The 27536-nt window shown below is 33.7% G+C and overlaps 2 protein-coding genes across 3 annotated transcripts; one reads left to right on the forward strand and one right to left on the reverse strand.

The window, feature by feature from the left end:
- The first annotated feature begins 1198 nt into the window (after window positions 1-1198).
- LOC110111441 (glucosidase 2 subunit beta) lies at window positions 1199-17093 on the forward strand. The gene is made up of 16 exons (XM_020843337.2): window positions 1199-1507; window positions 1603-1716; window positions 2203-2298; window positions 3967-4206; window positions 5333-5487; window positions 6693-6785; window positions 6862-6951; window positions 10817-11135; window positions 11274-11378; window positions 11459-11560; window positions 15107-15164; window positions 15257-15325; window positions 15478-15565; window positions 15643-15704; window positions 15912-15963; window positions 16662-17093. Exons 1-16 carry the CDS (start codon window positions 1399-1401, stop codon window positions 16725-16727), a joined length of 1818 nt encoding a protein of 605 aa, XP_020698996.1. The 5' UTR covers window positions 1199-1398; the 3' UTR covers window positions 16728-17093.
- Window positions 17094-18732: 1639 nt separating this feature from the next.
- Window positions 18733-25623, reverse strand: LOC110111415 (probable complex I intermediate-associated protein 30). 2 transcript variants are annotated; one of them, XM_028699935.1, is made up of 8 exons: window positions 25338-25623; window positions 24871-25061; window positions 23518-23631; window positions 20824-20874; window positions 20059-20150; window positions 19330-19410; window positions 19137-19235; window positions 18733-19056 (listed from the first exon to the last, which is right to left on the reverse strand). In XM_028699935.1, exons 3-8 carry the CDS (start codon window positions 23603-23605, stop codon window positions 18871-18873), a joined length of 597 nt encoding a protein of 198 aa, XP_028555768.1. In that variant the 5' UTR covers window positions 23606-23631; window positions 24871-25061; window positions 25338-25623; the 3' UTR covers window positions 18733-18870. The 2 variants fall into 2 exon arrangements, with proteins under 2 accessions (XP_028555768.1, XP_028555766.1); XM_028699933.1 differs by lacking the exon at window positions 24871-25061 and having other exon boundaries at window positions 25338-25453; window positions 25563-25593.
- Window positions 25624-27536: the final 1913 nt, after the last annotated feature.

A 27536-nucleotide genomic window follows, 5' to 3' on the forward strand; every position in this document is an offset into this window, starting at 1 on the left:
AGTTTGTAAACCAAATAATACACACCATCCGTCTTGAACTTAACAATTTGCTTGCAAGATCAACAATGCTTCTTAGAAAGAACTCTTAATTGGTCTGCATATTAATAATATAAATTGATAATTGACTTTTAAGAACTGCTACCTCAATTATTAAAAAAAAATCACTTTAATATAACTCTGTTAGACATATCAATTTCCTCTCATCATAAGCTTGAAAAGAATCACTTGGGTATAAGCATGTTACACAAAGAAGCAACTCAGTACTTGATTTAGAAAAAAATGATTATTTATCTCTTGAAGTTGTATTTTGATTACATTGTAAAATAGCTCAACAAATAATGTAGATTTATTATTTATTTACCTCTTCGCATTGATCGGACGATGAGTTATATTTGTTTCATACATGTTTGGAACAACAACTTCAAAAGCACCACAAAACGTGACACTTCATCTAATTAAATATTACATTCATTCTCCCTTAGCATTTGCAGTCGTTGTTTACATATTTGCACCGATTTCATCGCATTTTCAATATCTTGATATTTTCTTTTCAATAATTGTGATAACTCATTCATAATGTCAATATATCAATCATCAAATGCATTGTAAAAATAAAATCAAAAGACTAAATTTATCAATCAAAACACCTATTTCAACCGATTGTTGATCATGAACCCTTTTTTCCTTAACAATTTCTAGCACCTCGATCACAAAAGCATACATATGCAATTGCCCCCTGCCGTTACGATGATTCCGCCCTTGACAATGACCTCGACCCTCGTATTAGTGACTCCACTTGCACCGATCAACCTGATGACCTAAAGCCAATATTTTCATACCTATGTCATCTCTACCCTAAATTTTGCCATAGATAATAATCAAATTATAATATATTTTATTTCTAAATCAATAAAATATAAAAATATATGTCATATTGGATTTATTTTACAATGAACTAAATTTTTTTAAAAAAGTATATATATTTCAATTTTTTTAAAAAATTTACTCTGCTGCATAAGGTTTGTAATAAATGTTAATGGGATGGAGTTTGTTTATATTTTTGAAAATAAATTTAAAATTTTTAACTCGGATAGTTTTGGTATCAAGCAGGTATAAGGTTGATTTGGGACGGCTTATTTGCTACTTTTTTAAAAACTAAAAGCTACTCTAGAACGCAGCAAAAAAGTCATTCCAAACGAAACCCAGCTCAACACGACAGTGGACCGTACTGAACCGCTCAATGCAGGCCGGAGTTTACTCCCGAGCTCCCAGAAATTTCCAAAATTTCCGTACTTCTTAGTTTCCACTGCTGCCTTCTTACTTCTCTTTCGAACTACCCGATCTCTTTCGCCGTTGATCTTCGCGAATTTTTTGCTTTTTTGTATAAACGAAGATTTGATGGAGATTCGCCTTCGATTCGCCCTTCTTCTGACGAGTTTTTTCGTCGTCTGGGTCTATGGGGCGACTCCAATCCCTAATAAGCAATTGTTGGGCATTGATCCCCAAGGTACTGTGCTATTGTCTGACTGCAACTCTCTTTATTTCTGCCCGTTTGTTTATTTGTTTGTAGAGTATGATTTGTTCCAAGCCCCTGATTTACAGATTTGAGCTTTTACAAATCCAATGTGATTAAATGCAAGGATGGATCAAAGAAATTCGCAAAAGAACTGCTTAACGACGAGTTCTGTGACTGCCCGGATGGAACGGACGAGCCAGGTCTCCCTCGTTGAACTGTCACTTTTTTTTGGGCATCAATGGGGCTTTATTTGCCTGATTTCTTAATGACGAACTCTCTTGATTAGGGGAAATTTTAACTTATGCTGATCTCTCTTTCTCTCTAATGCATAGGCACGTATCTTACACGTATATGTTCGCACATAGTTGATAAGAATGTATAAAAAACGTAAGGGAATTGTAATTTGCTATAATATTAACCAATGTATCTTCTACAACCATGTCTCATTGTTTGTATTTATAGATTTCCAAATCTTTCAAATTTTAAATATTATTGGAATATCCAACAAAAAAAAATATTTATTGGATTGTGTTCTTGTAATCTTTTGTTTCACATACATTAGGGGATGTCTTTGAAGTATTCATCTTTGATGGAGAGATGGATAAGGCTAAGATACTACTGTTGTGATGCTACTGCTATTTTATGATGCGCTTTTGCTGATTTGTGTAGTATTTTGTTTGATGCAGGAACTTCGGCTTGTCCAGAGGGAAAATTTTACTGCCAGAATGCTGGACACACTCCAATTAAAATTTTTTCTTCCCGGGTTAATGATGGCGTATGCGGTAAGAACTTCATAGTGGCATTCTTTTGAGCTGTTATTTATGTTTAAACTTCCGAGGTAGACTGAGGCTTTGTTTGGGGCGGTTTTCTTCCTGCTTCTTAAAGCGGCTTTCTAGTTAAAAAGTTAAAATTTTTGTACTAGAAAGTCGTTTTAAGAAGCATGAAGAAAGAAGCATGAAGAAAGCCGTCCCAAATGAAGCCTGAATTTTTGTTGATAATTTGCTGCTGAAAAGAAAAGAAAGCAGCATTTATTTCTCTTATCTGTACAGTTTAGCATTCCTATTTTATCAATTACTTTGTACAGTGCATGCGTGTTCTCAGATATACTGAAACTGGTTATCTTTATTTACAGTGACTATCCCGCTTGCTAGTTTTTAACCTTATCTTGTCATCGACTTGCAGAATAACATTATTTGACTCTATGGAAAATTTAGAATTCCTTATGGCCATTACAGTTGTGAATTGTGATTTACTATGAGTTTTAGTGATCGAATTAATTGGATAAGTTACTCCCTAAAAGTTTTTAATTAGGGATTGGAACCCCATACCTACCCTTTCGGAGTAAAGTAATAATTAAGGGGCAATATGATTAGATAATGCGCCCAATGGCAGATGGCATGGCAACTTATTTTTATTGTTATGTACTTGTCATCATCTAAGTGGCTAAGGTGAACTTATTTCTGCTGCACTTAGGATTTTGTTTAGAGAGATCTAAGTGGATTTACTCTAAAATATGTAGGCTAACATTTAAATAGGTCAGGCACTCTGACAAATTTTTGTAGAATTGCTTACTTATAAAATAACCTACATGTGTTATTATAACTTAATTTTTCCTTGGTATCAAGTGGACCTGAAATTTCTAAAATTACAATTAGTCCTATGATCTTTTTGTATGAATCTATATGTGGGGCAGTAAAGAAGTCATTTCTATTCAAAATGAATATGACAATAATGATAAACTAAGATGTTTGTGTGACAAAAAAAAGGAATGATGGATTGAGAAATAATTATATTAGTTCGATGGTGGGAGTCACATCTATGAAAGTTAAGTTTGTGGGAAATAAATTAAGGTGGTCAGATCATTTACAGCGAAGTGTTATAGAGTCATTAATAAGGTGGGTAGATACAATTGATGTTGAAGGATTATGAAGGAAAATGGTTAGATCAAAGTTAATATGGATACAAGGTGTTCAAATAGATTTTCATTAAATAAGCATAACACCTCATGAAACACTTAATTGAATTGTGTGGAGAATGGGGATTTGTATAATTGATTTTAAATGGTTTGGATGAGGAAAATGATGATGATGACTTGGCTTCCATGATCCCCCTCATTCGATGGTCTTTTGTTTTTAGTTTTTAGTTTTTTTTTTTTCGTTTTTTTTTAGTTAGAGCAATTACTACCCTTTTTTGGTGTTTTATGGTACGGCTTGATAGAAACTCGTTTGTGGGCAGTCACAAATTTGAATTTTAGAGAACCTTTTATTTCCATACCCCATTATTGTAATAATATTTATTTATTTATTTCAATATGGATAAATACAGATGTTTATTTATGCATATTTAGTCTTCTACGCTTCTTATGTTTATTTAAAGGAGGAGATAACTTATTGTTATTTATGGCATGCAATTTTAAGCTTAAATGTTTAATCTTGTTTCTATCCATGCAGATTGCTGCGACGGGAGTGATGAATATAATAGCAATGCAAATTGTACAAATACATGCTGGGAAGCAGGAAAGGTTGCTAGAGAAAAACTGAAGAAGAAAATAGAAACATTTAAGGAAGGACTTATTATTAGGAAAGACGAAGTAGAAAAGGCAAATAATGCATATGCTAAAGACGAGGCAGACCTTGCAAAGCTAAAAAGTGATGAGAAGGTGCTCAAAGAGTTGGTGCAAAAACTTAGAGGTGAGGCTTGTGAATGAATTTTCTAGCTAAATGAGGGTATTTCCTTTATTTAGATGTAAACTTATGTGCTTATTCTAAATTAGCCGAAGCTGGGTGAACTTAGAGCTACAACTTTCTGATCAGTCAATTATGTTGGCCACGTATAATTTAACAGGATGGTCAAAAGTTAAAGCTTTACGGTTAAAGTACATTTTTGTGTAACCATTGTCTTGATTTGTTTATTTTAAAGTGTTATTTCCGTTTGGTATTCTTGGCAGTTTATATTATCAAGCACATGCTGTTTTAGAGCATATCAATGCTTCCTTTCTGTAAAATTTCCCATGTCCATACATTTACTTTGTTAACGGAAAATGGAAATACTCGTTGGTAACTCTTCGATTGACACCTATATGTAAAAGACTTTAGCAAAGGAGTCTTTGCACTTAGGAATATAAAGATTGTAATGATCATGGAAAATGATGCCTACAATTTTTTATATACAGATTTTATATTGACTTTTCATGCTTATTTTATTTTGATTGGAGAGATCAAATGTGTAGAAGTACCAAATCGATGCAAATAATATAAAGGATAGCTCACTAAAACTGATAAATATATGGATATCAGCTTGTTGTGCTAAGATGTCTAGCAATTTTTGCAATATGTTTTTTTTTTTTTTGGCCTAAACAAACATAGCTTTTATTAATTTCCATATCTAGCATTTGTAAAAGCTCCGAAGTACCATACTTGTGTATGATTTGGACGTGTGCCCTTGGGCATCAACATTTGTTGTACTTAGCAAAATCATGCATGAAATCTAAAAAAAAAAGTTGAGACGTGTCTGACACGGCAAGGATACAATGGAAAATGATTACTGATTTTAACATTTTATGGTGTCTTTTATTAGGGAATATAAATTTTCACATCCTCTTTAGAAGGCAAAGGTAAATAACACCTATGCCACTATATATTTTCACATTCCCCATGTCCTATATTTTCAAGAATTTTCTTATATTAGTTCAATTTAGGATCATCCTGTTAGAGAACTAAATATTAATTATTCCCATCTCTATAATTATGAGGTTTTTGGGCTTATCTATTTATCAGGCTTTGTATCATAGTAACATTCTTGGTTGGCTTGCATCAGAGCAAAAGGAAAGAATAGATAAACTGGAGGAGGAAGAACGATTGAAAAAGGAGAAGGAAGAAAAGAGCTTAAGGGAAGAGGAGGAGAAATCCAAGGAACAAGAGATAAAAGCAGATGAAACTCAAATTTTTGACACAATGGAGAATCATGAGCAGGTTAGTGTGATCATTATTTTTTCTATAAAGTTTAATTCTGATTTTGATCCTCCCTTTGAGGTGCAGCTTTATTGCTTTCAATAACTAATTATTGTTGTCATTGATACTATCAAGATCTTTAAGCAGAGATCATTTAGACTTGTGTAATCAATGCGGAATATGTTGAACCAAACACATTCCATGCAGCCGACTTGTTGGGGTCAGTTAGTAGGTGCACAGTTTTGTGTAATGCCAATTAAAAAATTCTTGTAGAACAAAGTAGTATTATGCTCTGCTTTTGCATATTAGGGCAGACTATGCTGATTGCAGTGCGTTTACTTCACATAAACATGCTGAATGAGATCTTAATGAGAAATCTGTATTTGATTGAATGGATAAAATTAGAAAGTTGATTGTGATTTCATTTATGAATATATGAAGCATTTCGTGTGTTAGACTGGAAGGCGACACAACGATCTTTGAGATTTGTTAGAGTAGACCAATTGATACTCACATACATGCATTATCATATGCTTGCCTGATTATGTTACTGTAGCTTCGTGTCTCATAATCGATCCATGCTAGTGCAAACATTGCCAAATTTAAGCAATATCATAACACATACATTCTTATGTGCTTGCACGATTTGTTGATTACAGTTGTGATAAATTACTCAAAGTTTCATGTTTTTATTCCACTTAGATTTAAATGAACTCTTAGTAGGACACAATGGAGAAAAATGATTCATGTAGGTAACCCCACGTAGTAAGATAAAGATTTGATGTTGTTGTTGTTGATAGCTACAAATCCTGTTAGCATAAGTACACTCCATATTCCCGTTAATGCAGGTGCTCTATGCATTAGTCGTTAGGTTGCCTATCTTTGGTGGAGCCATACTTCTCATTTGTGATGTTTCAATTTTATTTGTTGGAAATAGGACCAAAGACGCACTTTAATTGTTAGATTATCTAATTCTGATTGGAGCCATACTTCTCCTTTGTGAATGTGTCACAATCTGATTTGTTGGAAATAGAAGTTCAGAAGATATAGCTTCATTTCCTTACAATATCTGTGTTTTTCTCTGCTTAGTTCTTGTTTAAGACTTTATCATCTTGTAGATGATATGTTTTTCCTTTACGCAGTTCCTGCATTCTTATTTTCTTCATGCATTTTTTTATATGCCGTTCCAATTCACTATGAGTTTTTACTATGCACTATTATAACAGGATGGATCAACAGGCAATCTTGATATTGCAGTTGAGTCTGGAACTGATAACATGGTTGAGAGTAAAAAAGCTAGTACTCAAACAGAGGAACAGGTACCTGTTTATTTCTATCTTAATTATGCTTCCTTAATTTGGATTCCTCTAAATAATTCTTTGTTTTTCAATTAAGCATGTTGGTGAAGGGCATGATGATACTTCAGAATCCAGCGGTGGTATTTCACAAGATGGTGAGATATCCTCTTACGAAGTACCCAAACAGGTAATGGAGATTGCATTTGCTAATCTAGGTTTTGTTTTTATACAAGTTTATGGTATTGCGATATTTTTGAAGCGAGATACGATGATGCTTAGTCAGGACACTTATTGTGGTTTATAGATTTAAGTTATATGTATTGTTTATCTTGTATTGCAATAGAAATAAGTCGATGATATTTGTGGCCCAATGCTTGGGTAGGGTGGTTTATAGACTTAAGTTATATGTATTGTTTATCTCGTACTCCAACCTTTTTTATGTTTTAGATATCTTAGGTCTATTGTTTAGAGTGATGGTTAAATAGATGGGGATATTATTAGCAGAATTCAAGTTGAATGGTTGAAGTGGAGGAATGCATCGGGCTTGTTGTGTGATAGAAATGCCCCCCTCAAATTAGGGAAAATTCTATAAGATGGTGGTGAGGCCTGTAATGCTCTATTATGCATAATGTTGGCTATTAAAAGAGAAGCATAATATTAAGTTAAGTGTTGCAGAGATGATGATACTCAGGTGGATGAGTGGCCTACTCTTAGAGACAAGATACGACAGGAGCATATATGTGAAAAGGCTGGAGTAGCTCCAATAGAAGATAAGATAAGGGGTCGCCTTAGATGGTTTGGTCACATAAAATGGCGGCCTTCCAATGAACTAGTTAGGAAAGTAGATGTATTTGATTTGGGTTATGTTAAGAAAGGTAGACGTAGACCTAAACAGGCTTGGTTAGAAAATATTAGAAATGACATTTCTTTATTAAATTTAAATAAAAATTTTGACTTTTAACAAAACACAATGGAGAAAAAGGATTCATGTAGCCGACCCCATATAGTGGGATAAAGTCTTGATGTTGTTGTTGTTGTTATGGTTGAGTAGGGTGGGACATGGATTGGATATGAATCATATGTTAACACATTCAGTACTGTGTCCTTTGCTTTTGAGGACTATCTATATATATTAGCAGTAACTCTTAAGTTTTGTCAAATTTATGTTGTTTGGAATAATAATAGAGTTAAGTTATAATGCTATCGATCAGTTAAAGGAAAATTCTTTGTTAGAATTGTGTTGGCTGAGACGGATGAGTAACCTCAGTAACTGTATTCCTCATGGTCATGAAGCTATGGAGGGTTCATTTTTGAGTTGGGAATTTATAATGGGCATTTTTAACGTAAATCAAAATTGCTTTTTTTGGAAAAGCTATGTACTCAATCAAAGCCATGATATATTTGCTAGAATAAAGTATTTAGACTTGTATTTGGCTTTAGGAAATCTATCAGATTTCAGTCTGTTCTCCCTATAGTTTTATTCTTTTTGTACAATGGTTTTGTTGTGGTCAAGATAATGCATTTTTCTTAGGATCATTTGCTTATAACTTCTTTTCTCTTTACCTTTCCAACCCAATATTATTACATCTGTTCATCTACTAAATTGCGTCCCTCTTGTTAAAGCTTATTTGCTTGGATGAACTGCAAATTTTTTGTTGATTTGCAGGATTTATAATTTTTATCACAAATTTGAGAACCAAATTGTTTTATTTGACTAGACGTGGATTTAGCCCATATTTAAAAAACAATTTATGGTTTAAGGTAGTTTTAATTGTTATTTCTTACATTTTTTAAATTTTTTTTAATGGGTGCTTGCCAAAGTTCAATTGGCTGGTCAAGATATTGTGGGAGCACTTTAGAGCACCATCAGAGTTTGTTGGACCTCCACCGTAGATGATTGTGAGCTTTGCTGGAATTAGTCAAAGAAGGTTGAGGTCGTTGATTTATCACAGCTTTGCTTCAAAAACCATAGTTGGCTTGCCATAGATTGTCAGAGCCCAATGACCTCATGTTGATTCCATCTTTTGAATATCCATATACTTGATATATATATATATATATATTTAAGATTTATATATTAATATTACAAGTAATTATTAATTAATTAAACATCAAATTAATAAAATATAAAAAAAAAATCTTAATGATTTTTGTAGGATTTAAAGTTTTTTAAATTAATTGATAGGATTTATGCCAAATTATGTTTAAATCTTGCTCAAATCTATCAATGTAAGTTTCTGTAGGATTTAAAGTTGTTAATTTTATTGTTTGACAAAATATTTATGCTTAATTTTGCTTAAATTAACATATTGTATGCTATTTAATGGTATTTGGTATATATATAATGTCTTATTTAAAATGAGGCTCGCCTCGCCATGCTCTATTCATCATGGCTTCACGAGGAGCTTTACACCGTGGTGCGCCATTCACCTTTGACAAGTATAATTGGACATTTATTTAAATTTATTTTGGTAAAACTTCTAAATATAACTATTTCCAATATACTGAAAGAACCGCTACAACCTGAAATGCATTTTAATGGAAAAAAACTGTAATTATTCAACAAATGCCTTTCTCTGGAAGCGTCACACCTATGATACACATTCTTTCCTCTTTGACTCATTTAAATTATTTGAAATGCCTATATACATTTGAGAGAGAGAGAGAGAGAGAGAGAGAGAGAGAGAGAGTATCTTAGGTTCTACACTACAAGAGAAATATATTTGTTGAAATAGGTATAATATTTATTTCATTAAAATGCATTTCGATTGTAGCGGCTCTTTTAGTATGTTGGAAATAGTTAGAGTTGAGAATTTTAGCAAACGAAATTTAAATAACCGTCCGATTATCTGTTCTCATCTCGTTAATTCGAGTCCTCGGACCAAATCATGACAACACTTCCTCCCTCTAATAGTGTCAACAAGGAAAAGAGGGACTATGAGATCGGGAGGCTGATTACTAGCACCCGGAGAGATCTTGTGTAATGGAGTTGGAAAATCATCATAAATCGCATGGTCTTCCAAAAATGACATGTTGAGAGGAATATGTGAGGGCAAAGAATGAGGTAGAACCTTGACATGAGAGATGGGAAGCATCGATAAAGGGGCTGAAGAATCCATAGGAAGCGAGTAGACGAGGAGCTTCACAAGGGAAGATGGAGATGATTTGCTATTGAAATAACCAACGACACATGAGCGTAAGGAACAATGGGAGCTAGAGACAATAAATTAGCTTGGTAGAGCGAACCAAAAGCTAGTCATGGAGCTCACGTCAAAACTTGTGTTGAAGTGGAAGTTGTAAGTTATAGCTCGTGAGAGTCGTTGGCATGATGAAGACTGAATGCTATGGCACAACAAGAGTGATTAAGTTTGTGAAGGAAGTCATGAGTTATGGCTTGCGAGCACAGTAAGGATGAGGAACTATGAGCACAACAAGCAAACTCATTGTAATGAGGATATGTGACAGCTCACATCTGTAATAATTTGATTATAAAAACTAAGCTCTAACAATGATTCATGTTTTCTTGATGTATGATCCTCCTTCCAACTCTTTTGAATGTCCCCCTCTCCCTCTTCTTCTACAGTCGTCCCCATCCCTTGTCTTCTCAGTTCTCAGTCATCGCTGCTTTCCCCACTCCCCTTCTGCATATCACCTGCAATAGTGTCTGCAGTTGATTTTTTTGCTATTCTGCGTAATGCATTAATGCTTGGGGTCAATGGAGGTGGTATCTATTGAAGCTTTATTATCTTTGTTCCAAATGATATTCCATCAATATTAACACAAGAAGCATATTATGTAGAGGCTGCCAGTTAAGTGCAGTTACTTTCTCAAAATCATTTATTATTTATCAATAATTCATAGCTTTTAGAAAATTAAGATTTATAAAGAAAACCTAAAATAGCTGGGATTAAACTAATAATGATGATGATGAACAATTGCTTCCCATTAAATACTATTCCCTGGTGTTCATGGCGACTCGAAAGACTCAACTTTTTGAGGAATTCTTCTTTTTCTCTTCTGGTGACAAGATCAATGAAAAATGATCTTTACAGGATCAAGATGATTCTGGTAGTACTGAAGAGTTATCGAGAGAAGAGCTGGGACGTCTTGTAGCTTCCCGCTGGACTAGTGAAGGTGCTGATCAGACAACTGACAAAATAGGAAATGTTGAGGAAGACCTAATGGATCAAGACTCAAGTGTTGCCCACGAACACGAAGGCTATACATCAGAAACTGATGATGATAGATCAAAAGATGATGATGATGATGATGACAATTTTGAAGATGATCGAGATGATGAGTTTGAAGATGACCATTCTAGTTCAGATGCATCTTATATTGCTGATGAATATGAGAAGCCTGATCCTTTAGGTTTGATTTCTTAACACTTCTGTGAATCTGTTGTAATATCTGCTGTTGTGGATTTTATCATGATCTGCTTCATCAACCAAGTTTACTGAATCTAGTCTGTTATTGAAGGGTGTTTGACTTAAATATATGACTTTCTAGATAGCATCGAGGTAAGTAGCCCAACATGGTTGGACAAGATACAACAAACTGTGCAGAGCGTTCTGCAAGCTTTCAACTTTTTCAAGACTCCAGTGAATGTATCAGGTATGTGCATCTATTCTTGTCAATATTATGTCAAGTTTGACATATGTAATTACAGTTGTTTGTTTATTTGTACTTTCCAGATGCCACACATATTCGGAAGGAATATGATGACACCAGTTCAAAACTTTCAAAGGTGCAATCAAGAATATCCAGTTTGACAGAAAAGCTAAAACGTGATTTTGGTAAGAATTGTGCAGCTTTGGCCTAAACATGAAATTTAAAATGTTTACAAGGTTGATGCTTGGGTATCAGGTAAACTTAATGAATACTTCTTTAATTATTAATGTAACCTAATTTCCTCAAAAAAGTAGCATCCTTTTGTTACTTTGATCTAGAGGTGGCTTTATTTTGTTATCGAAGGTTTGCATCTTGGTGTGAACTCATATGATGATAGAGTTGCTTGAGAAATTATGCTAAGAAAATGTTATTTTCACTGAATTATAGTCATTAATGGTTAGTTGTATTATAAAAATCAATTAGGTAGTTAGAGGATTTGACTGAAGAAAATTCACCTTATTTAGCTTGAGTAGAGTGCAATATCTGGGAAAGTATTGAAGTTGAAGATCGATAACTTTTCGTTGATGCTTTACTTTTATGCCATAGTTTAATTTGTGGACACTAGCTTTTGGGGTTACTTAGCCTATGCTGTGGTTACATATATTTGGGGGATCATTTTCTTTGCAATGCTTGAAGTACTTAAATTCTTTTTTCCAACTAAATGCCTGATTAACAATCGGAGAGGTAACTTTTAAAGCCCATCAAAGATTCAAAATTCTGCATTTGTCAATGATATTAATATATGTAAAACCGAATTAATCTTCAAGCACTTAAGCAAAATACCCATCCACCCTTCGCAACAGTTTGACGAGCTGAACAAGTTTAAAAATCACTTCAGCTAACAAAGACTAAATGTCTAGTTGAGAATATCACTAGAATTTATTCTCAAATCATCTCTTGCTAGTCAGGATGTGACACGTGTCATGTAACCGATGATTTCATCACAAAATGACACCATAGATAAACGGTTGTGATCGAGACCCTCTGACTAAGTGGTTTTGTCACTAAATGACGCCATTAAATTATGGTCATTGTCAGAAACTATATGTTCCCGAACGAAATATTGAGCAATGAATCAATAGGATGTGTCTGATAGGGCATAAAGCCCTTTGTTAGCTAAGGTGAACTCAAATTTGTATCGTTAGACAAATATTCATCCTAACTCTACAAGGTACCCTGGGATGAAGCAACCCATGACTTTCGACAAGGATTCTTTGTTCAGGTTGGGTCGGCTACCTTCTTTAACTAAGTAAACTAAGGACCATGATAACCCAGGACGATGGAAACATGGGATCTTGATCAGGTTCATCATCATTACCCCCATCATTCGCTTTAAGTGCGCTGTGATATAAATTTTGATATTAAAATCAGATGCTACTATATGTCGGATACTATGTATCTATTTGATGACTAGCTTTAATCGAAAGTTCTCTCTCGCTATCGGGAGGGGTAATAAACTATAGGGGCTTGCGCCTATAAGAAACCTGAACTCAGATCATAGAGTCTCGCAAAATGAGGGTGAAATATCTGGGTAATGTCTCATCTAAAACCCAATCTGCCTTCTGAAAATTTGCTTCGGAATTTAAACTCGTTAAAACTTTTCTCGCCGACACACAAAAAGAAAGAGGTCGCGGAGAGGTCGAGGCGCGAATTTTTGAAGCCCACAATTGCTAAAGATTGTCTTTTAAGAATCTCGATCAACTCATAATGATTTTCAGTGCGCAACCATTCAGTGTCATCTTTGAGAATCATTCCCAACATTTCATGTTTTGCAGCTGGGGTGCTCCTTGAGACATCATAATGATTTTCAGTGCTTATGACTACTTTGTCTCATGCACCTGTTCACGATGCTATCTCCCCTCCAAATCACAAAATAAATCGACTTATGTGATATTCAATAAAAAGAATATATATATGTTTTAATTTTATATTTACATATAAACAAAATAAAATAAAAAATGATCCCAAATATCCTCTTTGTCAACCTACACCCTTCCTCAAACCATTACTCTGATCAATTCACTTCCTTGCCAACATATTTGCCATTCAACTCTCTTTGCGAGTCAAATTATAAGTCGCTTAATTCCACTTGGATTCAATAGGCTAGCTATTTACTCATCCAAAGGGTCCACTGATCCATATAAGCAAGTCAATTATTTTTGAACAATCATCTGAGTTCACGAGGCCACCATTTGGTTTTATTCTAAGTCTTTCCTACCACTTTGAAGCAAACAGCATGATTATAGTTTTATTCTCTTGTGGACTTAAATGAACATGTTTGTCTCTTTGTTGATCAATTCGTTGCTAACACATCATGAAGGATCCTTTCCATATCTCTAGGATGCATCATGGAGAGGGTGAGCCACTTTGGGAATTCTTTCAATGCTCGACCAATGAAGCTTTTGGCAAATTCCAAAAGTATATCTTGAGCTCCAACATGTGGCTTTCCTTGTCGATCTTTTCTTAGGATAATTTATCTCGGCCTTTAGAGAAATCTTGATCAATTTTATCCTGAGCTTATTTGATGTGTTGAGTGCCAAATCATCAATAACTAGACAATTAAAAAAAAAAATCAATAACTAGACAATTGAAGCTCACATATTAATAATTCTTCCCATAGCTAGGTAAGTGTACGAGTGAATGTGAGGGATTGACCCAACCTTCTCACTTTAAAAGAATGAGCAATCAAGATATTAAGATCTTCCCCATCAAATAGTAGTAGAAGCAAGAACTAAACTGAGATTGAGAGTACACACCCACAATACCACACATTCTAATGTCTTGCCGGCTATAAAAAATGATGAGTTCATTTAGTGACCTGACCTGCTCATAGCCTCATACTAAACAAAGGCAATCAGAACTAATACTTTGACTTTCACCATAGCTTAGAGTTCGTTTACAAAAGGGACTTTCATCCTTTTCTAGTCTTGATGGAACCAAACAAAATAGCCCAACTTAAGAAACCTTTCGATCTCCTTAAAATACCCAATACTCCAAATATGAACAACCCCTTGAGATGTAAGGTGAGTATCCATCTCCTTTCTTATTTCATTCTTTGAAATAGGCTTTTTTGAGCTGATACTGTGCCTTTTTCTTGCTGTTGAGTTCATTGACTTCGGCATCTTAGAGTACTCTTGTGGGTTATTTTTTCAAGGTTTGTGTGGATGGAATAAGCTTGTGCTAAAGATGGTATCTTTGGAGAATCCGAGAATTTCAACCGTTTCAAATCATTTATGGCATGTAGCAATGACGTAATATTTTATAAAGCAACTTGCCAGCAATCACCCAACTACAAACCTTACATATTTCGTGTAACTATCATTTCTTTTCCATTAATGCTCCATAGATTCTAGTGCATGCTTTAGAAGGTATGATTGGTCGCATGATTTTCTTAGGCTTCATTTGGGATGGCTTTCTTACTGCTTCTTAAAGCAGTTTTCTAGTACAACAAATAAAATTTTTATACTAAAAAGTTACTTTAAGAAGCAGTAATAAAGCCGTCCCAAACGAAGCCTTAGTCGCATATTTTTTAAGATGAAGCGAGGCTGCCTTCTATATAAACATATGGAAACGCCCAACTCTATCCGACCATGTTATCATATGTTTTAGTGAATTATTGTGAGAATAAGCTTTATTAAGTTTTCAATTGATCTTCAAATTTTCCTTTCTAGGCAAGGAGAAAGAATTTTATTTCTTCTATGATCAGTGCTTTGAGAGCAAACAGAACAAGTATGCAAAGCTTTTTTTTCCTTGTCCTCTGTCATATTTAGTGTTCCTCTTTTATTATTATTCTAAGTGCCTTTTTGTCACTCTTTTAACAGGTATGTGTACAAGATATGCCCATTCAAGCAAGCTTCACAAGATGAGGGCTACAGCAAAACTCGATTAGGGTATGTTCCCTGTTTGCTATGGTCCTCTAGGTAGCATAATTACTAATGCTTTTAATACCCGGAATTCTCTCTCTTTTGAATTGTGATGTGATATCAACCAGCTGCATACACAATGTGATATCTTGCTGACTGCATGTGTTCTGTGTGAGCAGTAGTTGGGACAATTTTGAAGAATCCTACAGGGTTATGGTTTTCACCAATGGTGAAAAATGCTGGAATGGACCTGATAGGAGCTTAAAGGTCTGAACTGTCTTCTATTAGTTTAATTATGAAAATCCTTGGAACAAGCTTTTCCTGTTGCTTTCTCTTTCATACAGGTTAGGCTTAGATGTGGATTGAAAAATGAGATAAGTGATGTTGATGAACCAAGCCGATGCGAGTATGTGTAGCTTTCTTCTAACTTATCTTTCTTGAGAAACATTAAATTTGCCAATTTGGCATTTGTCGACCTTCACAAATGTCATTTCTGTGTGAAATTACAGAAATGACTCCACAACTGAATCCATGGAGTGCAGGGTCGACAAAATTAGCATATCTTATCTTTCCTAACATATTATATGTTGTTCTCACGTGTTATCGATTTCAGATATACTGCTTTGATGTCCACTCCTGCTTTATGTTTAGAAGATAAGTTAAAGGTGCACCTTATTTTTTCTAGTCAACCATTTTATTGTCATTCATAGTAAATTGGGGTGGTAAACGAGCCGAGTTTTAGTAAACTCAAGTGCTCAAAATTTTGTTTTTAGGTATTTGTTTACTAAGCTGAACATAGTATCATCGTAAACATAAAATCTATACAACAATAACATCAAGCCTTTGGGCTTTGTCCCACTATGTGGGGTCAGCTACATGAATATTTTTTCGCCACATGAATACTTTTTCGGCTACATGAATCATCGTAAACATGAAATATATGTGAAAGTATTATAAAGATGTGATAATATGTCATCATGTACTTATACCTTTTATTTATAAAATATAAGATGTATGCGCACAATCTATGTGTATATGCATGCATGCTAATGTGCACACATTCACATGCAAACATACATGCACATAGAATTGGAGAATATATCCCATTCTTCTCATAAACATTTTACACTTTTGATTAGAAATTTAAATGATCAAGATTTGAAGTAGTTAAAAGAGAATTTTTTGCTATTTTAAATTTTAATCATTGAAAATTTATGATGAGAGTCAAAATATGTCTGAGAATTAGTTTTATTCTTTTAAATAGATTAATCTAGCAACTATAAATCTAGCAATTATAAAGCTGTACATGAGCATACAACTTTTAATTTCCCTAATGCCATTTCATACCTTGGTAATATGATAGGAACTGGAGAAGAAACTGGAGCAAATGAACACAAGAAAGCCACAAGGCCACCATGATGAACTTTGAAGTCTATTTCTCAGGGAATAGCTTGTCATAAATTGTTACAACTCTGCAGCAGATAATTATGCATAGAGACTGGAAAGAATTGCAGCAGCCTCAAGCAGGCCACTTGAAGATTGAGAAATCAAAGTGATTCTAATTTTATTTTATTTTCTCTCTCTTTTACTAGCAGACTAGCTGGCCATGAGTACTTGTAACATGGGGGGATATGCTTCAGCTGGTGGAATTTTCTTGCTGCTTTGATGATCGCTGCATTCAAGATTTTCATTTTCTGTAAGGAAACAGTGATTTTGTTCCACAGTTCATTAGCTGAAGTGTTAGCTGATGAGCAATTCACGGTGAGCTAATGGTTATTGTGTTTTACAGTTATTATGTGCTTGTAGGAATTTGGTAGAAGTGCAAAGAAATGTAAATGAAAGAAAAAGGAATTGAAATCTCACTCATTAGGCTGAGGCTTTGTCTCATTGGGGAACAATTATTACGTCCTCCGACCTCTTCCGGTCGGAGATCAAATCGCGTCAAAAAATGAGAAATACCGAACAATACCAAACAATAATGAGGAATATCATCACCTGAAGACCCAATATCGAGTTATACCGAGCTATACCGAGTTATACAAAAGTTGTACCGATACAACTCGGTATAACTCGGCATAACTCGGTATTGGTCTTCACAGAGCGGTATTCCTCGTTATTATCAAATAATACCTAGCAATACCGAGCAAACACCAAGTTTTTTGGCGGGATTTTGCCTCCGACCGGACGTTCCTCTACGTCATTACACCGGACCTAATAAAAGTTCCTCATTGGGACTATTTTTTTATTGTTTTTTAAAGTAACTTTGTAATACAAAATTTTTAATTTTTTATTACAAAGCTGCTTTAAGAAGCTGCAAAAAAGCTGTCCCAAATGAAGCTTGACTACAATTTGAGTGGAATTTTTTTTTTGCTGAGATAATTTATCTTTGGCTTATGATTTTTTAATATTTTTTACTGTTGTTGGGTAGAAAATTATCAATGAAAAAAGTGATTTATTTATATTTCTAACTAAAATTTGTTATTTATAAATTATATAAAGATCAAATAGTCAATATAAAATTATGAATTTATATCCTGACATGAATTTCGTTGAGATAAAATTCAACAAATTTAAGCAGAGATGTATCTTTAATTATGCGTAAAAGAGCATGTTTATAATCCCTTATTTCTTAGAGAGATATAACTGGCATTATTTTTAAATCCTTTAATATCAGATCTTTTCAACAAGCAAGCAAAAAGATTTATTGAATGGCTCTTGTGGATCATCTCAAACCTTATATTTAAAATTTATTTGTTTAAAAATGAAAAAAATATATATAACCGAGAGAAATTATGTCAATCATGAAAAAAACTGTCCTAAAACTTTAAGAGTTAATGATTCAAACAATAACAACAAGCATTTATCCCACTATGTGGGGTTGGATGCAATAATTTTTTTTTTCATTGTCATGTTAAAAATCAAATTCTCATTTAAATCTAATAAAGAAAGATCATTTCTAATATTTTCTAATCAAGTCTTTTTAGGTCTACCTCTACATTTATTAACATAATTCAAATCTAATACCTCCTTTCTTAGCCAGGTCATCAGAAGGCCACTGTTTTATGTGACCAAATCATCCAAAAGTCCTCTCTAATCTTATCTTCCATTTGAGCTACTCCAACATTTTCATGGATATGCTCATTTCATACCCTATCTCTAAGGGTAAAGCCACTCATCCACTTGATCATCCTAATCTCTGCAACACTTAACTTAGTATTATGCTTCTCTTTTAACAGCCAATATTCAGCACCATAAAGCATTGCAGGACTCACCACCATTATAGCATTTTTTCTCAAATTTAAGGGGGACTTTTCTAATTTTCTAAAAGATTCATGTCATAACTATTCGATAAATTTTACGTTCGCCGTCGACTATCTAGCGCAACTCTCCACTTTTCTTATTCAGAACTTGATACCTGGCAACGGCACTTGTAGATTCAAACAATGTATTGCAGTTACCTGAAAATAACATATATTCATGTAGGGCATGTCAACTTGATATCAAATTGATTCGAACTCAGCACATGATCTGCTGAAAATCATTCGATTTGATTCTATGGACACACAGGAAAATCAGGTTCTCAATGCCTTGATATAATCTATCTCCAGCTTGAAATCTCCAGGTCCAGATTTAGCACCTGGTACACCACCTTCTGCATTCACTGAAAGAGACATTCCAACGATTCGAGCTGGATTCATTTCCAACTTTGCATTGATCACATTTCCTCTCCATGTCGGCAAATATCGATCCAACGGAATCTGAAAATATGATTTACAAGTTGAATTATTATGAACAAAAGATCTTGGGAACTGATATCAGGCAATTGAAAGAAACTTACCTTGATCTCATTCCATTCATCCTTGGGTGAGAGAACAAAAGCTTGCCAAGAATTATCTTCCTGTTTTCCTGGTGAATTTATCCAATTATCTGTGTATATCTACAATAGAAATGAAATGGAAATAAGGAATATGAAGTTTATTCATGAAATTGGAAATGGAAGAAAAATGAATCAAGCAAACAAGAACACTCACTGTAGAAATATAGGATCTTCCATCCCCCCTAAGCTTCATAGTAATTGTATCGTATGCATCCAAATCAATAAAGCCATCGAACTGGAAGGAGAAAAACATAATAGGCAAATTATTGCGTCTCCCAACTAAAATTAATGAGGTAATTTTGAATCATTTTAGATTTATTTGGGGCTCCTACCTCTTGCTCTTAAAAATTCATTTCACTCTTTAAAAATTTAAGATCCTACTCTTCATCATCTACTTACCTCCAGGATGGATTTAACTGGGGATTCTACCTCTTGCTCTTAAAATCACCATTCGCTCTTCAAAACTCTCACATCCCTCTCTTCCGATCCAATATTCTGCATCTTCCTAGCTCAGCCATGGAGTTAACTAGGACTTCTACCTCTTGCTTTTAAAATCTCCATTCACTCTTTAAAACTTTCAAATCCTCTCTTCCACTCCAATCGCCTGCATCTTCTCACCTCTTGCATGAAAATAGCCAAGGCTTTTACCTATTACTCTTAAAATCTCCATTCATCTTTCTCTCCAGTGTGCCTAGTTCTTAAAATCTCCATCTATCATCAAAATCTCATATACCACTCAAAATGTCTAATATATATATATAAAGAGAGAAGCATTAACAACTGGAGGACATAGTTTCACCGTTTATTATACAAGCTTATTTATGGTCGACCTCCATGTTTGTTTATATAGATAATTCTGAAGATGTTCACAAATGCAAAGTACCTTCTTGGAGCGCATACCACAAAAGCCACTCCTTTTCATTCTCCAAGGGGATCCCTCAGCTACGTCCAAAGAAAGTTTTCCAGAAAAGATCCCTTCATGATGGTAATCACAAAATTAGTAGCCAAGAATTCACTGCTAGACTTCTTTTCAGAAATTGGTGTTAACTGATCTAAACGCTGAAACATAAAAAAGAAAAAGTTGGAGCACCAGAAGAGCTTAACTCAATAAGAATAATGGCATGAACTTATTTTCAGTAACAATTACTACGTCAAACTAATGGATTTCTTTATACAACTTCATACTTAGAATAAGAATAATGGCACTGAACTTGAAATACTAAATGAATGGCACTTGTACATCATATCATACATGAAATCACAAATAAATATTTACATGAATAGTATAGCAATATATTTGTATGCTACTTTTTAATGATTTTTCATATCTCAGTCTCAGAATATCACAATATCACGTTTATGCTTATAGGACAAACGTAGAAGACATATCTACCTTTTGATGCGCATTTTGTTGATGCAATGTGGCACCTTTGAATGTTAGAACCTTCATTTGATGGCAAATATGCATTTCGTATTGGAAGAAAAATATAGCATGCTAAAGTACATATAGTTCTTTTACAGACTTTTATAAACATTAGAGGTAGTTAGCGGGAAAGAATAAAACTCAAAAGCATGCCCACAGATAAACTAAAAGATATATGCAACTTGTAAGAACTATATTGGTAAGATATAGGGATGTGAAGTGTACCATTAAGTCCACTATCACCCTCTTTGATCTCCAAGGATGCTAATGATAAACCTGGAAAATGTTGAAAATCCTAATTATATTCTGAAAAATATAAATGAAAATGGAGACATAGTCAAATATATATATATCATGCCCTTGCACCTTGCTCAACCATTGCAAAAGGCACAAATACCACTTGGTGCCACAAACTGCACAAACCAATTGATTTCAACCAAAACATTGAGTAAATACCACTTATTGAGTATAAAGCAAAGGGGATTAAAGTTGGACCTAATACACCCGTGGTCATCTATTTTCAACCAAAAAGCATAAGGCCATAGGTGAGGATCAATCACTTAGTATCATGCACCAAGAGCACGCATTCAACTATATGGAGCTATCGTGGGAGTCTTGCCTTTGCACCGTACTCAAACCATGGTAGAAGGTACCAATACCAATTGGAGCCACAAACCTCACAAACCATTTAGATCCCATCCAAAACATTGGGCGTATTAACACTTAAGAAGAGAAGATAATAATTTAGGAAAATATAATGGAAGAGAATATTCTCTATATTAACGAAATATTACAATAATAAATAGTATATGAGAAAAGGATTATGGTCTTTTAATTCTTTAAGAGCGACCATTAACTATTTTGATGGATAAATTTGGTCCCTCAACTCTTTAAAATGGAACCATTTTGGTCATAACATCTAAACTAATGGATGTTGGACTTAATGGTGTTAAAAAATAGTGGCATTTTAGTAATTTTTAATTAAACTATTTATTAGATATAATTTTTGAGTAATTATAATAAAAAAACTATTAATTGTTTGTTTAATAAGAGAAATTAATAATATTTTTAGTTATAATTGTAAAAAATTTAGTCATATATTAATTATCTAACTTAACTAATAATATCTTAGGGATACTAACTAGCTTAATTATCTTATTACTATTATAAATATTAATAACTTAAATAATTATATAATTACAATAATTATTTTGAATAATTATCTAATTCTTATATAAAATATTAATTATATAATTAATTATTTTATTATTATTTACATTATTAATTATCTAATTATTTTTTTTAATTTATATGAATTAAATTACATAAATTAAATCCTAAACGATTTGCACCTCTTTCTTCTCTTTCACATTCTTCGTTGATGTTGGACTTTGTGTGTTTTGCATGAGGTAGGGTTTTGAATGAGTCGCTAAAGCCTTTCTTCACCTCCTTTGACAACGTTCCTTCCTATCAAATCAGAGTTCGCAAAAATTCGTTGTTCTTTCTGTTGGATCGGACGAAGCAAATGGGAGTGTTTTGAGTAAGTCGCTAATCGAAATTCGTGAAGTTATTCTTCCTGTTGGATCGAATGGAGTGACGGGAGCTCACTCGAAATGAAGGTAACTATCGTTCTCCCTTTTTCTTCTTATTATTATTTTTGTGATTATTCCAATCATACCATCGCTTCCATCCGAATTTTTCGCTATTTTTGAACGGCATAACCAAAATGCTCCCATTTTAAAGAGTTGAAGGACCAAATTGGTCCCTCAAAATAGTTGGGATCATTTTGGTCCTTCCCAAAGAGTGAAGGGGCCATTTTGATCCTTTTCTCAAATAGTATATTTTTGTTAAAAATAGCTTAGCACATGTGATATTTTAGATATATTAACACTCCCTCACAAACTCAAAGTGGCAGAAGACATAAACATGAGTTTGGACATAGCAGTAAGTGAAGATGAAGTAGTTGAATGTTTTATTGCCAACGAGTTGTGATTGTCGCAAAAGAAATATAAAGGATCAATGCAGTGTGAATTGAATTCATATAAACAACAATGAGATTTGTCTCAAAGAATTTACACAGAAAATTCTTAAATATAGGTACAAATATAGTGCATCGATAGAGATGTCAATAAAAGTGTCGATGAAAAGTATTGAAAAAGAGCGTTGATGAAGTAGGTTACTGTGTTATTTCTTGCAACTAAGATGGTCAAAAAAGGTTAGCACAATAGCATCCTACAAACAAATGGAGTCATCAAATTGGATGATGCTTGAGATGAAGATGAGAATCTCACAAAGGGAGAAGCTAATAAAACACGGGTGGCCGGGTGGGCCACAATGAAAGGGAATTTCAAGAGCATGCTAATAAAGATCAGAAGTTCAAGGAGTGCAACGTCGACAAGAAAGTGCTTAGAAAATATCAAAAGGATTCTAGATCATGGCTTTGATAACATGTTGAGAGAGAGGAAACCGTAAAGAACGACATCATTGTTGAATTGCCTTCTAATACAAGCATACATGTACTTATATACATATGGGCAATAGAGGACAAATTTAAAAAAAAAAAACAATAAAGGAGAACATCTTTAATAGTAGGGAAATATTGCACTAATAAATAGTGCAGATTCCTACTACAAATAAACTAGCGCATGAGATACTTTAGATATGATAACAATTCATATATCAAGTATTTGATCATCTCGATTTATGGTGCATCTGTAGACTACTTTCTGCCTTCTCCGTTTGCCATTTCGATATAAAGTTGATGCATAATGCTGATGCTAAAACAAACAACTCTGATGTTGAAAACACAATGACTGGCTCTATTATTTAACCAACATACTTCAAGACAAATAGTGTTTAAAACAAGAAATGAACCAAAAAAAAAATCAAGCAAGGTAGCCGTCAAAAGGCATGTTATACCTCCATATTCAGAATCAGAGTATAAATGCCACCTTTTCAGCTCATCCTTCGAGTTGAAACTGAATATAATGTTTTCTCTTGGGGGCATTAGATCTTCAAAATTCCATGCAAAAGCTGCAAATCATTGCGAAGCAAAACAAAAAGCTGCTCAGCTCAACCAAAATGTATTCAGATGAACATCTATAGGCTTTACAGAGAAGCACAAAAAATATTATTGGTTCATTATTCAGTTCCACTCCAAAGCACATCAAATGGAGATGCATATCCACCCAGTCATAGCTCAGAAGGGACAATTTGATGAATATACAGAACACATAGACTTTCTATAAAGAGATTGATTCTATGATAGACCTCATAGACAGGTGTTTATATGAAATTGAAAGTTCATAAATAAGAGTAGTAAGAATTGCATATCTTAATTAAGAAAAACTAAAAGATATTTAGTGCAAATATAGAGCAATTAAGTTATATATTTAATATTACTCCATAGACTTAAGTCTTGCCCAAAATACCAACTTAATGTATTAAAATGGGTTTCCCTTTGTTCCATTTCAACTCAGTCAAAATTGACAACCGGCCCAACCCAAATTAAGTACAGAGCTTATTGTTTTCTCATGTAAAAGTTAAGAATGAAGTAGCATGCTCCAAGAGGAGTTCAAGCAGATCCCTGAAATGATTAATAAGTGCAACGTTAAAAAATTGTAGGCTATAGGTTCAACCACACAACAAAGAAAAATGATAAAAAACTGATAATAAGAGAATAGATAAAACTTCAAAAAAATCCACCAAACGAAGAAATCATATAATATATAAAGAATTTGTCGTACTCTTAGTTATCCCCCTGAATATATATAGATAAACATAATCATCATATAATATATAAAGAATGTCATACTCTTAGAGCTCATAGAATTTCTCCCCTGAATATATATAGAGAAATATAATATCTAGAAAATTTAATAAATCTAGAAAACCAAAAATATAACTAGAAAAATCAAAATAATAATATTCTACAAGGAATCGGGGTTTCAAGCCTCCAAGCAGGAGGCTGCCCTTTTGCATTTGATTCTCATTAAGATTTTTCATATTATATACACTAATCATGAAGTTAGCCATGGGAAATATGAGTTTTTGGCTTGCTCACTTAATCAAGATTTTACACTCATCTTCCGTATGAAAGTTTAGTTCCTTCTCCTTTACTAGTGTTGTTTGGAGCAAGATTGAATAATGAAGCCAAACAATATAGATAACAATAGAATGGTCAGAATACCAACAAATTGATGAATAGATCCGTTGAATTCCAATGTTACACTTAGGAAATTATTGCAAAATTTTATAAGAAATTGTTCATACTTGGACTCACACTCTCATCCTCGAAAGAATGGCTCCATAACAGAAAACTAGACGGAAAAAAAATGTTGTCCTAAACAACCATGTAAGAATAAAATACTGCATATTCTCACTACCAAGCACCACAAATTACTCCCAGCGTAAGTCTTCCCTCACCACCCATGCTCCTCCATTGCCCCGTCATCAGTAAACCACTACAAGCAAAACTGAGTAAGTACACAACCAATGAAGAAGACGCAGAAAAAGAAAGTCTTAGCAAGATTCATTCCAGTAAACACTTTAAGAGTTTGCTTATTGAAGAACAACACTAATCAAAATAAAGTGACATTTAAAGCATCAACTTGGAGGAACTCAAACAAGTTAAATGGCACCAAACTCAACAAAAGCATAACCTTTGACAAATCAAGATCATGGATTTGAGGAAATCAGTAGTAAACATCCACCTAACCCTTTGGTTATTGTGGGCATACCTCTCTTGGTCGCATTGATCGAAGCCTGCCACAGAGACCTGAATCTTGACATGGTTCACCTAGCCTTCAAAGTTTGTGCTAACTTATAGAAAAATAGACACTAGAGAGTTCCTTTTCTGTGAGCTCGCACCAAGGAGATTCCAGTCATCCCAGACTCAGAGCAACACTAGTGAAACTTATGTCGAATATTATGAATAAAAAATTCATGAAGATGAACACGAATACCACAGCTTGAATTGATCCCGGATGACCAGCACTTTATTCCCTAAAAACAAATATATATATAGATAAATTGGTTAGTAACAGCTCACAGAAAAACCTCCTAGTATTACATACCACCACACATGCAATGCTATTCCAATTATTGACTCGCAAGGGCATAAACTGTGGATTATTCTTAATTTGCTGGTGCAAAGGCTGCTTCGATGAAATCACTTCTCTCAAGGATTAACAAATCATCCGTCCACAACAATCAATACACTTCTCATTTCAAAATTCTAGTATGATAGAAACAGTGAAACACATTTTTCAGGATAGGATGCCTCCAGAAATAAGCTTTGAAATCAATACGGCGAAAACCCTACCTCCGCCGAAACTTTCTTCGTTTGGGAACCCAAGGCCGGCGACCTTAGCTATGACAAGAGAGGAGGGAGGAAAAAAGGAAGAGGAAAAGTAGATATTTACAACATGTTTACCTCACTTGCTCGAACGCTCCTTGAGCTGGCCGGCGACCACCAGAATCCGACGGCCGCACTTCGCCCTCGCTGCGCCTTCTTCACCGCGGACGCTCGGCCTCCCACTTGCGCCTCTTTGGAAAAGGAATTGGGTGACAATATACTATCCAAAATTGGATCAATTACATAAACAACATTCAAATCATATTATTTAAAAAATTCATACTCAATTTTCTATCTATATTCTTATTTCTATAAATTTTTTAATAATTTGATCATAATACTCACAAATATATGAGTTCAACATTTCAAAAAATAAAAATATAAATTTAATTTTATAAATAAATAAATTTTGAGCCACGTAATATCCACATTGCAGCATTATCTGCACCATGGCACCAGAAATTTAGTTTGGCAGCACAAAATTCTTTATTTTCAAATGTCATGGTGCAATAATTTCTTACGCCTTGATACCATTTTTGCACTTTAGGCATCGAAGCATTCCAATGTTCATAGCACTATGGTTTTGCATATGTAACTTCTAAGGGTCACATTTTATCAGTGAATAGACATTATCAACATCGTGGTATCAGAAAGTCAGCTTGACAGCACGAGATTCTATATTTTCAAATGTCATAGTGCAACAATTTCTTATGCCTTGGTGCCATTTTTGCACTTTAGGCATCAAAGTATTCTAATGTCCATAGATATTATATAACTAGTAATTGATTATTTATATATCTTATTAATCGTGAAATAACTCTAATAATAGTTTGGCTATAAATAGTATTTAATTCAATTACAATTTAGAAAATCATGTAAATCCATATTTAATACATTTGAGATAACTTGAATTTTAAAAATTATTCAACATGAAAATGAATAAATATTGCTAAATTTTGATAAATTATTTAGCTATTTATGAATTATAAGAGAGTTATTTGACAAGCAAATGCAATTACAAAACTTAGTACAAAGACTATTACAAAATCTTCAATTTTTCGTTTGTTATAAATGCTAGAATCTTAATATGCAAATCATGTTAATTGATTAGTGTAATTTACAACCTAGCCCAACATGATTCCTATCGTGTTTGACTGTGACAACCATCTTGATGGATGTTATTTGATATATATATATAAATGAAAAAGATAAAATTTTGTAGAAAAATATGTGCTCGAGCAAATTAAGTGGTTGAGGGATGCTCTAAATAAATTTAAATATTCAAAAAATAATGTGGAAATAACAAAAACACGAGCACTATTTTGAGCCATGCAACACGCAATCAATATATAACTCTGAAATATACAATTAGTTTTCAAAATTTTCTTACAAAAATATGAAATGAAAGTTTGAATTTATATGCCCAATAATGTGTACAATTATATACATATACATATTCTTTTGGTTATTATGAAAATATATTGAAAAGTTTTGTTCGGACTAAAATATAATCACTTTTGGGTGCAAAGTAATTAAAGTGGTGGTCAGTATTGTTCGAAAAAGTGTCGAGCAAAGTTTGAAT

This window comes from Dendrobium catenatum, unplaced genomic scaffold (assembly GCF_001605985.2).
Source record: "Dendrobium catenatum unplaced genomic scaffold, ASM160598v2 fragScaff_scaffold_1414, whole genome shotgun sequence".
Lineage (NCBI taxonomy): Eukaryota > Viridiplantae > Streptophyta > Magnoliopsida > Asparagales > Orchidaceae > Dendrobium > Dendrobium catenatum.